General features: G+C 29.2%; 1 protein-coding gene across 5 annotated transcripts in view; it reads left to right on the top strand.

Annotated features, from left to right (window-relative positions):
• Nucleotides 1–12,500, top strand: part of LOC106679492 (CWF19-like protein 1) — a 38,946-nt gene that overhangs the window by 22,882 nt on the left and 3,564 nt on the right. For 2 of the 5 annotated variants that reach the window (XM_014418683.3, XM_014418682.3), the window contains exons 3-5: nucleotides 624–728; nucleotides 4,414–5,327; nucleotides 10,601–10,767. In XM_014418683.3, the coding sequence (XP_014274169.1) occupies nucleotides 624–728; nucleotides 4,414–5,327; nucleotides 10,601–10,767 (1,186 nt within the window). The remainder of the gene's footprint in view (nucleotides 1–623; nucleotides 729–4,413; nucleotides 5,328–10,600; nucleotides 10,768–12,500) is intronic. The other 3 variants (XM_024362084.2, XM_067050165.1, XM_014418684.3) reach the window with 2 other exon arrangements.

The raw sequence follows: 12,500 nt of genomic DNA, 5'->3' as shown, positions 1-12,500 counted from the left end.
AAAAAAAAAAAAAAAAACTAATTGTAAAAAAAAAATAAATAACTAATCAGAAATAAATTGTATTTTGAATTTTCAAAGTTGATTTATGTTTGCACATGTGGTACACCAGAAGCATGATAGAGTGGTTATAAAGTTTTTTTTAGAAACTAGACTGATTTCGGATTTCAAGCAACATTTGCACAATTTTTACTAAATTAGTCCAAAATTATTCGATTGACAGAGTAGATTTCAGTATAAGAACTGCTTACAATTCTTTATGTTTATCATGGCCCTATTTATATTTGATTTTTAGCTGTGTCCTTTGTTTTCACCCTTGTTAAATTTGTATTACACATGTCTGTTTCGATCACATGATGGGTACAAATGCATCTGATTAACTGAATTACAATCTAAGTTAGTCCTAGGGAAGCTTTTATACAGTTACGCCTCCATTCCTATGGTTTGTAGTGTAATGCTATAAAGGCTAAAGCCTTCCTCAACAACCTATCACAAAAATAATTTCTCTTTAAGTATGTTCTAACAAACAAACAAACTCTATGCATTTTTATTCTTAGATTATTATGACTTTCATGAAATAAGAGTTGTGTTAAATGTTTTTTTAATCACATCAAGGAATTTTTCAGTCCCAATTCAAGTTTATATACTGGGACCTAATTCTGATAATGAGGCAAACTTCTATAGCACGATTGAAAGGACTTACAGTATCAATGAAAAAATAACATATGTTGGTGAGTTTTGTCATTTATTGGTCTTATGTATACTAATGTATATAAAACATATATATAATAACAAAGTGCATATTAGATTTATATAATTACTGGAACTATGGTATTATGAATCTCTAGGGGTTTTAGAAATATTGAGATATGGATGACTATAAAAGGTAAAATTAGTTTTTCTTAGAAAATTTTAGATTTATTATATCAAGATTTCTTTGCATTTTCTATTCATTATATATGGGTTTATTCTACAAGGGTTTTCCAGAAAGTAACAGTTGTTTTGGCCTACTGTGGCGATGGGTAAGAGTAGAGCCGCCATCTTGGTGTCCGAACGTTCCTACATTCAGTATGCATCCAGCTGTTGTAGTGTGAGGACTGTGCTCAATTTTCTCTCTGTGAGTCATCAAAATGTGCCCTGCAATAGAAAAAACCGCCACATCTGAAGTGCGGTCTGTGATTCGGTTTTCGTTGGCTAGAAACAACAGGCCAATTGAAATTTATCGTCAGCTTTATGATGTTTACAGGCAGGGGATAATTAGTGTAAGCCGAGTGAGGCAATGGTGCTTTGATTTTAAAAATGGCCGTACCAGTGTTCAAGATGAGGATCGCAATAGTATAGATGACTGTAAAAGGTATGCAAATCAATGACAAAATTCATGAAAACCGTTGTCTCATTGTCGTAACATTTTCCCCAAATTTCACGGAGTTTGGTGCATCAAATTGTGGTGGAGAAGCTTGGCACAAATTTTGTGCTCGGTGGGTTCCGAAAATCCTAACGGAAGACCATAAGAAACAGAGACTGGCTGCAGCACTGAACTTTCTCCAAGAATACAGCACAAATGGTAATGCAGTTCTGGATCGTATTGTAACGACATTGGACGAGACTTGGGTGAAGCATGTCAACTGTGAAACAAACAGTAATCGATGGAATGGTTGCAAACGCTGTCAACAAGAAAGGTCATGGTCATGTGATTAGTCTGAACATTGAAAAATGTACTTCAAAAGTATTTACTCTCAGATGCCCACCAGACCCGCCATAACTGATCCTGAAAGGTAAAAATGTAAAATAGAATCCTGCCTGTGAAACAGTAAGATACTTGAGAATTCACCTCGATTGCTGCCTTACCTGGAACCACCAGATCAACATCAAACTAACTAAAACCTACACAAGGTTAGCAATGCTATATCCTATCCTAAATATAAAATTCAAATTAAAGCTAGAAACAGCTATTCTTATTTTTAAAACAATTATCCGAAATTTTGATACATCTCGCACTGCTGATGTTGGCTGTGAAGTCTGGGGAGTGGCATCCTTTACGAAAATGAAAAAATGACATTATTTTCAAAATAAAGTCTTGAGAATTGCAGTATATGCTCCTTGGTTTATAAATCAGCCAATTGCATCGGGAATTATAAATAGAGACAATAGAGGATTACATAAAAAAAAAGTTCATGAAGTTCCATTCCCAGTTACCTACAGTTAAAGGAGCAGTGACCTACCAGTTGGGAAACCCAACCACAACACGGGGGGGGGGGGGCAGAGTTCCGTCTTTTCTCTGCATTACCAGTTCTGGGGGAGTGTACCCTTTAATTTTTCCCTTTGATGCCTTGTAAAAGAGTCTAGTTTTGTTCCTCTTGAAATTTTCCTCCATTTCTGCCAGTTATTTGTTGTGGAATTTTCTTCTTGATGTTTTCACTATTTTATGTGTGTTCTTTCATACCTTTTTATATTCCTCTAGATTTGTTGAGGTTTTGTGCTGGTTCCATGGCGTTCATGCTTCCAGCCTTTCCCTAATGGCATTTTCGCATTCTATGTTCTACCATACTTTCTTCTTATGGAGGTTCCGTGGTGCCACTTCTCTTACAACTCTTGTTAAATTTTTAGTTAATTCTTTAATTATAATGTACATATTATATATATATAGTTTTATTTTGTAAAACTTGAAAAATAATGATACTTAATATGTATTGTAAGTCACTGTACATTAATTATACTCTAAGATTACATATAAAAATATTTACAAAAGTTCAAGTAACATATTCTGTTGCCTCGATGTTAAATGCTCTCTTTTTCTGTTTGTTACCCATCACTGCTGGACAACATTTACAAATCACTTCAATTATAAACAAAACTTATTATGTTTGTTCACAAAACTAAATACAACTGGGTAAGAGTGGGAGTATGGTTACAGAAGGTCTTAAAAATATTAATGTCGAAACACATCCATTCATTTAATGAGGTGGATAAATAGATGATGCATTAGGTAGAGGTCATTTTTGATATACAAAGGCCATTGCTAAAATTAATTTTTTTTCTGTGTGAATTTAAAATTTGTTATATCAAAATTTGTTTAAATGCTCTATTTTATATAATATTAAGTCTATCCTCTAGTAATTATTTAAAATACTATTAAATTTAATTTCCTGCTCATTTGTCTAGGAATATTTTGGTCCCTGGAGGGTTAGATATTTACTTTAACATAGATTTTTACTAAATGAGGCATTATTAATTAATAATACAACTCTCATAATTAATATGGAGTGTATAATTAAAACGATGCCTTCTTATTTACCTGATAATTGTAACTGGAATGATAATATTAAATATACCATATTTATAAATATTAAAAAAATTACTATATATAAACTAAACTAAATAAAACATTTATTAAACAATAAACTAAATCAGTTAAACAATCATCTAATGTTGAATCTTTATAATATCTCTTGATAAACCCTTGTATTAACTTTTCTTAAATCTCTTGATAACATATTAAAATAAAAATACAACATATGACAATATTCTCTAATTGTGAACAAATAATAATTTTACATTAAACTTCAAATATCTTTTATAAATAACTAATTTTACAATTTTACTTTATAAATATTGATTTTCCCTAATTCTCAATACAACTTTTATCATATATTGGCTATTAATATAAATTCTCAACATATTGGTTAATCATTAATGTTTTATTTTAATATTTATATAATTAAATTATCATTTGTAACTCTAAATTCTCTTCTAATTTTTAAGTGCTTTTTAAATATTTAAGGTTCAAACAATTGTAATTGTAATATGATGATAAGTGTACTTACTGTTTATCTAATATATCTGCTGAAGGGTTTCTTGGTATCCTGAGAAATAGGGAGTGTGATACCGACCTGTCCACATCTTTGGTACTCTGAAAGTGTTACTTTTTCTCTTCTTAGTTTTCATTGGTTGAAATTCTTTAAGAATTGTCCCCACTGTATTTATTTGTTCCCCACACTTTTAAACAATTTTTTTTTGTTACAGATTGTCGTTAATCTGTTTTATTTTTAATCTTGGAGGGAGAGGTCTGCAGGGATTGGGGGGGAGGGAGGGGAGAGAGAGAGAGAGAGAGAGAGAGAGAGAGAGAGAGAGAGAGAGAGGTTCAACTGTTTGGTTTTGTTAAGAAGTATCTCTTGTACAATCAAGATGATCTATTATTATTAAAGAAGAATACAAATAGCCCTAACAACTATGTTCTGTGATTCTTAAGTAATACTTAATTATTAGAGTATTAAACTTCATCTGACAAATAGTACTAGAGTGAGGCTAGTTAAAGATGTGAGATGATTGTACTTTATTTATATTAGCATGACATTTTCAAATATTTTTTTTTTAAATTGTATTTATCTTGATTAAAATAATACTTTTTTTCTTTAGGTAAAAGTGGTATGTTCACTACATGTGAAGGCATCAAAGTGGCTTATGTTAGTGGGTTTGAATCATTATTTAAAAATAAGAAACTAAGTGTCACGGAGATGGATGTTGGCAATTTAATGTCAAAAAATATAACAGTTGATATAATATTTTCATCTCAATGGCCAATAGGAATTACAAGTAATGGAGTAACAGATTATGAACCTAAATGCCCATCACAATCATTATCTAAATTAATTAAAATACTGAAACCGCGATACTTCTTTTCAGGATATGAAAATAAATATTTTGAAAGATTACCATTATGTCATACAGAAAAAGATGGCACTATACAACTATTAACAAGGTTTGTTGGGTTAGCTTTTGTTGGTAACTCAAACGAAAAGTGGTTTTATGCAGTTAATATGGATCTACAAAGAAAATTGTCTATATCCGATGCAAATCAAATAAATTTGTATTTAAAACACCAGCCTCTAGAGGAGCAATATAATTCACATATAACTGACAATGGTAGTTATATATGGATTCAAGATCAGCCCAAAAAAAAAACAGCACAAAAAAATGTCTCTAAAACATTTAATTTGAAAGAGAACTGTTGGTTTTGTTTATCAAGTGATGCCCCTCAGAACCATTTGATTATAAGTGTGGGATTCAATGTATACTTATCACTCTCAAAAGGTGGTTTAGTGCGTGACCATTTGTTATTAATACCAATCAACCATGTTTCATCTATATCTCAAGCAGGTGAAGAAGTCAGAACAGAGCTTAGTCATTATAAAAAATTGATTAAACAGCACTTCATTAAAAAAAATAAGCGAGTAATTTTTTTTGAACGATTTTACAAAACATCACATGCCCAAGTTAATTGTGTGCCTATGAGGGAAGATTTGTCTTGTAATGTGAAGACTTCATTCATGGTAAACTTTCTGATAGTAATAATGATAATAATTTAATTAAATGAAATTAGCATGTCTGTGTTATAATTTTCAATTTTATATGTAATCAATATTGAGATTGTTCAATATTTAAGGTTAGCATTTTTAAATAATATAAATTGTGGTTAATGACTAGATTATTTTCTTTTACAGAAAATAAACAGTTATAACTGTTGAATTCTAATATGTATCTTATGCAGGATGAATCAAAATTATTGAAAAACATTTTTTAGAACCTTATTCAACCCATATTTGCAATATATTAAACTGTAAAAGAATATTTTTTTTTAAAATTAATTTCAAACAATTTTATTTTTTACAAATATATTTTATTGTGATGCTTCGGCCTTCTATTATTAAAACTTTGGCTATTTTCAAACTTTTCTTCCTCACTTTTTGACCCCCTAATTATCCTACTAAAATTCTTTTGTATTATAAATACAACACCAAGGAAGTATTTGTCGACATTTACTCTCCTGGGGTCCTTTTAACTGCAAATTTATTAATTAACTTTTCACTCAAAAATCATATATTAAAAACTTACATTACTTTTGAAACAATTTTTTATAATCTAATATGTTGGTGTTGTTTTTTCTTTATTTTGAGAAAAATTAATTTTTTTATATGTATCTCTCAAAAGTTATTTGGATACAAATTTTAATAACTTTTTTACTTTGTTTTTTTATGTGTCTGTGGATTGTCAAAATTTCTTTTCTTTTTTTTCATGTTTTTTATCTCACATAGACACTAGTTGCTACTGTTGCGATTTTAGTGCACTTTTCTGGGCATTTTATTCAACTGTTTTCGTTGGTAATATAAAAGACAGATGGTTTATTATTTACTTAGTTCATTAGACATGTGATATATTTAAATTTCTTGTGTCTTGTAATTTATTGCATTATTTTGGTTTTTTATTATGGTAATTAATTATAAAAGCTTTCTTCTGTAGCTATTTTTTTTTTTTTTGTTACATAATATTTCAACATCTTTAAAATGGTATTTTTTATGGTATTTAGGATTTCATTTGTTTTTATAGTTATTAAAATGTTGATATATCCTCTCTTATATATATTGACCACTATCCCCATGATATACTCCAAAAAAGTTTAAACAACTGATTTTATAAACATTTATTATTATTATTATTATTATTTTCAATTTTATCTTATATGTTGTTATAAAAATTACAAATTTTGTTTGTTGATCTGTATCCAAACTGCTCTGTACTCCAAAAATTCTGTACTCAAATGCATTATAGTTTTTAAATGTTATCTTCATAATTTGTTGATATACTTACATTTTTTATATTTTATCACATTAATGTCTGTTATTCTATTATTTGCATTTTCCATTTTTTTAATCATTATTTGACTTGTTATTTATATTAATTGATGAATTCCATGATTTTACTATAACATTTTTTGGTAGAAATTTTCTAAAAATAATTTATATATCGGGTTGTAAAATAAATTTGTAGTGTTTTTTACTGGTGATTTCATTAAAAACTTAAGATTCTTGTAAATATTTTTAATCAATTATATATGACCCATTTTGATCTATTACATGTTGCCATCTTTCTGGTAGTTTTTTAATTCCGTCCTCCCAGAACTTCTCAGATTTTTGTTCTACGAACTCCTCTATGTGCGTTTTGCAGTCCTAGAGTGAATTAAAGCGTTCCCTGTTAAGAGAGTTTTGAAGGACCCAAAATAAGTTTTGGGGAAAGCTGTTAGTGCAGGGTATGGTGAAAAGGGTGGGTGGGGGATCACATCCCAGCCTAACTCCAATAATTTCTGCCAGGTTTGCAATGACATGTTACGACCGTTATCGTTATGGAAAACTATGCCTTTGAGATTAGCCAATGCTGGACGCTTTTGCTCAACTACTGCTTTTAATTGTTCCAACTGGGCACAATATACTGCAGAATTAATGGTCTGGTTGGGCGGTAGGAGCTCAAAATAAGTGGACACCTTTCGAATCCCACCGTATGCACAGCATAACCTTTTTTGGATGTAATCCTGCTTTGGGAGTTGTTAATGGCGGGTCACTTTGTTTTTCCCAGGACTTTTTCTTCACAATATTATTGTACAGGACCCAATTTTCATTCTCAGTTAACAACCTCTTTAAAAATAGATCATTAACATTACGTTTCAGGAGGGAGTCACTAATGGATATGTGGTGAGGAACCCATATATCACTTCGAGAAACATATCCCACTGCCCCCAAATGATTTGAGACACTTGCATGAGATATGTTAAGTGTTTCTGCGATATCCCATGTCGTAGAGTGAGGGTTGTCTGTGACCAATGCTTCAATTTGGTCATCATCAACAGTTAAAGGACGAAGTGAGTGCTTTGTGTCTTCCAAGTCAAAATTTCCGCTTCTGAACCGAGAAAACCACTTACGGATGGTGCTTTTTCCTAAGGCGTCATCGCCACACACACTGTAAATTTTGTTTACCATCTGTGCAGCAGATTTTTTTTTTTATCTTCCATTTTGATCAAGCAAAGTACCACTTAAAGATAATGAATCTTGGTTGAAACTGATGCATAAAAGCTCCTTAACTAATCCTTTTTTTAGAATATATAAACATTATTGACCAAGTAAACATGATTTTATAAACACAGAGAGGATTAAATTGAAATATTGAAAAACGCTATGAACTTATTTTATAATCCAATATTTTTGTTTTAATTGTATTTATTTTTTATTTCCTCATTATTCTATAGCTATATTTATTAAATTTTCAATAATATTCATTTTCATGTAATGTGGTTGATTTGAAAAATAGTTTAATATGTCACTGGCCTGTATTATTATTATTTTCTTTCTTTTTTTTTTTTATCCATTCTGTTGTCTGATTTCCATTTTCTCTAATTATTTTCACATCTTAATATCCTGTTAGGTTATTGTTTTCTGCTTCTTTGGTGAATTTTATTTTTTTATTATAATTGTTTAAGCTGTCAAAGAGGTTATTTATTGTATCTTTATTTGCTATTCTTAAAATATCATCCACATAATTGAAACATACTTTTAGTTTTATCTGTTTTTCATTCATTATACTTTGTAAAAGTTCATTTATATTTGTTGATAGTGTCGCTCCCACTTGTATTTCTGTCATTTGGTAAAATTGATTACCATCAAAATTAAAAAAAATATACTTTCAAAACATCACTTAACGCATGCCCTCAATGTTCTTATTTTTTATTTTGGTATGTGATTCTATTTCTTTCCACTTTTCTTCAGTTATTTTAATAGCATTTTTTATAGGTAACTAAAATAACGCTATAAATCTGACCCAAGAAATTTAAATGTGTCATATGCTGAATTATTAAATAAACTAAACAAATAACAAACAGTCTGCTTTTAATCTTACCAATGAAAACAGTTGAATAAAATGCCCAGCAGAGAGCACTAAAATTGCAACAGTAGCAACTAGTGTCTATGTGTGATAGTGACAAAATATGAAAAAAAGAAAAAGAAATTTTGACAATCCACACACATATTTGGGGTTAAAAATAAAGTAAAAAAAGTTATTAAAATTTGTTTCCAAATTAGTTTTGAGGGATATATATAAAAAAATAAATATCACCTAAAACAAAGGAGAAAAAAATGACCAACATATTAGTTTATAAAAAATTGTTTTAAAAGTAATGTATGTTTTTAATATATAGTTTTTGAGTGTAAAGTTAATTAATAATTTTGCAGACAAAAAGCCCCATGTAGAATAAATGTCAATGAATAGTTCCATGGTGTTATATTTATAAAATTAAAGAATTTTAGTAGAATGACAGTGGTGAAAAAGTGAGGAAGAAAAGTTTAAAATGGGCAAAGTTTTAAAGGGCCAAAATGTCACAAAAATATAAAACCCCTGTGAGAATTTTTGCATTAGATTTGTGTCCTTAGCGCTTCGACTATTTCTGCCCATTAATCATCCAGTTTATCTACTCTCCTTCTGGGATCTTCCACCATCTTAATTTCTAGGTGCTGTTGGTATGCTGCACTCCACTCATTGTTCTTCAGTTTCAAGACATCGTATTTCTATGGGAATAAACCTGCTGCATTTCGTTTCATTTATGCCCATAAACAATTCCTTGTAAATTGTAATTTAAAATTTTTATACCCGTTATTAAAGCCATAAAAAATTTTGAAAATTGTAAAATGAACTTTAGAAAATTATTTAACGTTGAATTACTTCCAAATTAGTGATTTTAATATGTCATTTCATAAGGATAGTGCTAATTAAAAATATACAAATCTGTTATTTTTCTTTTGTGGCTGACTTGTATGAAAGGCATAAGAGTAAAAGTGGTGGCCAACGGCACGTATAGAACTTCCAGAAGTTTAGGAACTCCAAAATATGTGGTAATCTGGATTACCACATATTTTGGAGTTCCTGAATTTATTAAAATTTCTCTGATTTTATTTTGAGGTTCTATTCATTCACTATAATTTTTTTTCCTGGTACTTATTTTGAAATATCCTACAGCCTGTTTTGACACAATAAAAAAGTAATAGAAGTGATTTTTGTGATCGTTCAATGAAAACCTGAATACAGTAAAAAAAATTTCCAAAAAGATGAATGAAATTAAAGTTGATGTATTTTATTGTAAAAATGTTACTCTAAGACAGTTACGACAATGAGAATTGAATTACTCATGGGCAAGTAGAAATAAATGTTCTCCAAGATGGTATAGGTGATTTTATAACTAAAATTAATGTCTTTTGGTGCTTGAAAACCTTTTCATTTTCGCGGGACATGAAAATTGTCTGTTGTTTGATAATCACCGTTGAATGTTTTGATGGCTTATGTATTTTCGAATTCATTTTTCTATCGTAAACAGGACTAGAAACACTTCAATCAAAACTTTCCTGAGCACTAGCTCCCAATATTCTCACATGGATAACATTTTAAGGCCTATATTCACCTAAAATTGTTTCATCAAAATCTAGGAGATGTATGTAGTATCCTCTTCTTGTTAGTTCAAGACTCCTATCCTTAAAACGGATTATTAAAATTTATCAGATTATTATTACTGACTTTTCTACTGTTCTGTATGGGTGCTTAAATTAAAGGAATATCTCAACCTACTAATCTAAGGTTAAGTGGGAGGATTATGTTTGGTCCAATTTTGAAAGGGTTCAGTGTACAAAGGTGTGGTAGACAATTGTAATGGTGTTGGCACCGAATCTTTGGATTTACTTAAACCTTATTATTATTACTAATAAAGTTGCTTTAATCTTTTTGTATTTTTAAGGAGAGAGCTGCAGAAATTGGGCTTGGTTTAAGTGCTTACTCTACTAAAGATGATGTTCTACAAAAAAATTCATCGGGTATTGAGTATTTTCATGTGGAGCTTAATCATGATGAAGAATTATTTTGTGAAATTTCACCACAGTCAGATTTTCCATTAAATTTTGGCAGGTTGGTTATTCTATCAATTAAACATTTATTTCAACTTAATATCAGTGTTAAGGTTCATTTAAAAAATAAGATTACAATTACCATACTGATCAATTCATAAAATAATAATCTAAGAATTCATCTATTTTTGTACTGTTTACTAAAATAACTAGGTGTTGATAATTTATGACTGGTATATTACTTAAGTTTCTCTTGTGTATGAATAATATAACTTAAGTTCATAAAATTCCTCTTGGTTGCTGACCATCTTTAAGTGCTATTTTAATGTTGAAGGAATCACATTTAAATGAAATTGCATTAACCTCACAAAAATTTAAAATAATGCTGTAATAATTTCCTTCAAAGTATCCTTACATCCCTGAAGGTCATCCTGAACTCTTCTTTCTTTCCATATTGATGTAGTTTCTTGTTTATGATAGTTATTTTTTTCCTTTTATCTACATTTAATCATCTTGTTTGTCTCATTTTTTATTTTTACTCCTTGTTTTTTCTTGTATTTACATGTTCATTATTCATCACTGTTTTTATCTACATATATAGTTTTATAAATATGTTTCTGTTCTGGCTGGTGATAAAGACACATCGAGTCCACATTGCCCTCATATATGATCGAGTTTTTTTACATCCATTTAAGTTGAAAATCAGCATTTGAGTGTTATGAAAAGCTAGATTGTGATTTCAGAACTGTGGTTAAAATCAATCAAAGATATTTACCATCAATTAGCAGTAAGGTACAAACTTGCAAGACCCCACTTCGAGGTTTCTGCTGGCAGAAGTCAAGGTCATCCAATATCGACTTTACTCACCTAAGTCTGATTTATTTATATACTTACAATTATTATCTTCATTTATTTTCACTTCATTTAATTTTGTTTGTTTTTTTTCTGTTCTTTTAACATTCAATCAGATGATGTATTTTAAAACAGGTTTTTATGCACGTTAACATTTTATTTTATTTATTTACTTTACTTTCCTTTGTATTTTTTTTTTTATATATCAAAGATTGAAAGTTATTATATTTTTATTATTCGTCTTACATCAAAGAGGAATCGATCTATTAATTATATATTGTTAATATATATTCTGACCAAATCACCTCCTTGCACAACCATTGGTTTAGTAACAGCACTTCCTTACACAAAGTACTGAACCCCTGGCCCTTCATGGGTTGTAGCGGTGCAGATTTTAATTTTAATATATTAATATATATTTTTATTAACCTACTGAATTACATATTTTTAACGATTAATTAATTAATTCATACAGTTTTAGCTTGTTTTATATTCTTAACTTATTTTTATAATCTTAATATTTATATATACGTTTAATCTATTCTATATTTCTTAATTTATTGTATGTTTTTATCATTTGTATATATTTTTTTTAACCTACTGACTTACATATTTTTAACCACTTTATAATTTATTCATACCATTTTAACTTATTTTATTTTTTATGTAAGTTACTTGTATATTCTTAATATTTGTACATATTTTTAATCTATTGACATAAATATTTATTAACTAATTCTTATTTTGTTCTTATCATATGTGTATATTTTTAACCAATTGTTTTAGTATTTTATTTTATTTTCTCCATATTTATTGATTTTTAGATTTATTATATTTTGAGATTGGGGGGCCCTGTTCAGGAAGCAGTGGTGGCCACTGATATCTGTGGAGATACTGAAAAATAGTTCATCAAGGTTGAGTGAAAGGAATAGAAAGGATTAG

Source organism: Halyomorpha halys, unplaced genomic scaffold (genome assembly GCF_000696795.3).
Source record: "Halyomorpha halys isolate HHAL.00 unplaced genomic scaffold, Hhal_1.1 Scaffold207.1, whole genome shotgun sequence".
Classification (NCBI taxonomy): domain Eukaryota; kingdom Metazoa; phylum Arthropoda; class Insecta; order Hemiptera; family Pentatomidae; genus Halyomorpha; species Halyomorpha halys.
This window is presented reverse-complemented; position numbering and strand designations above follow the sequence as displayed.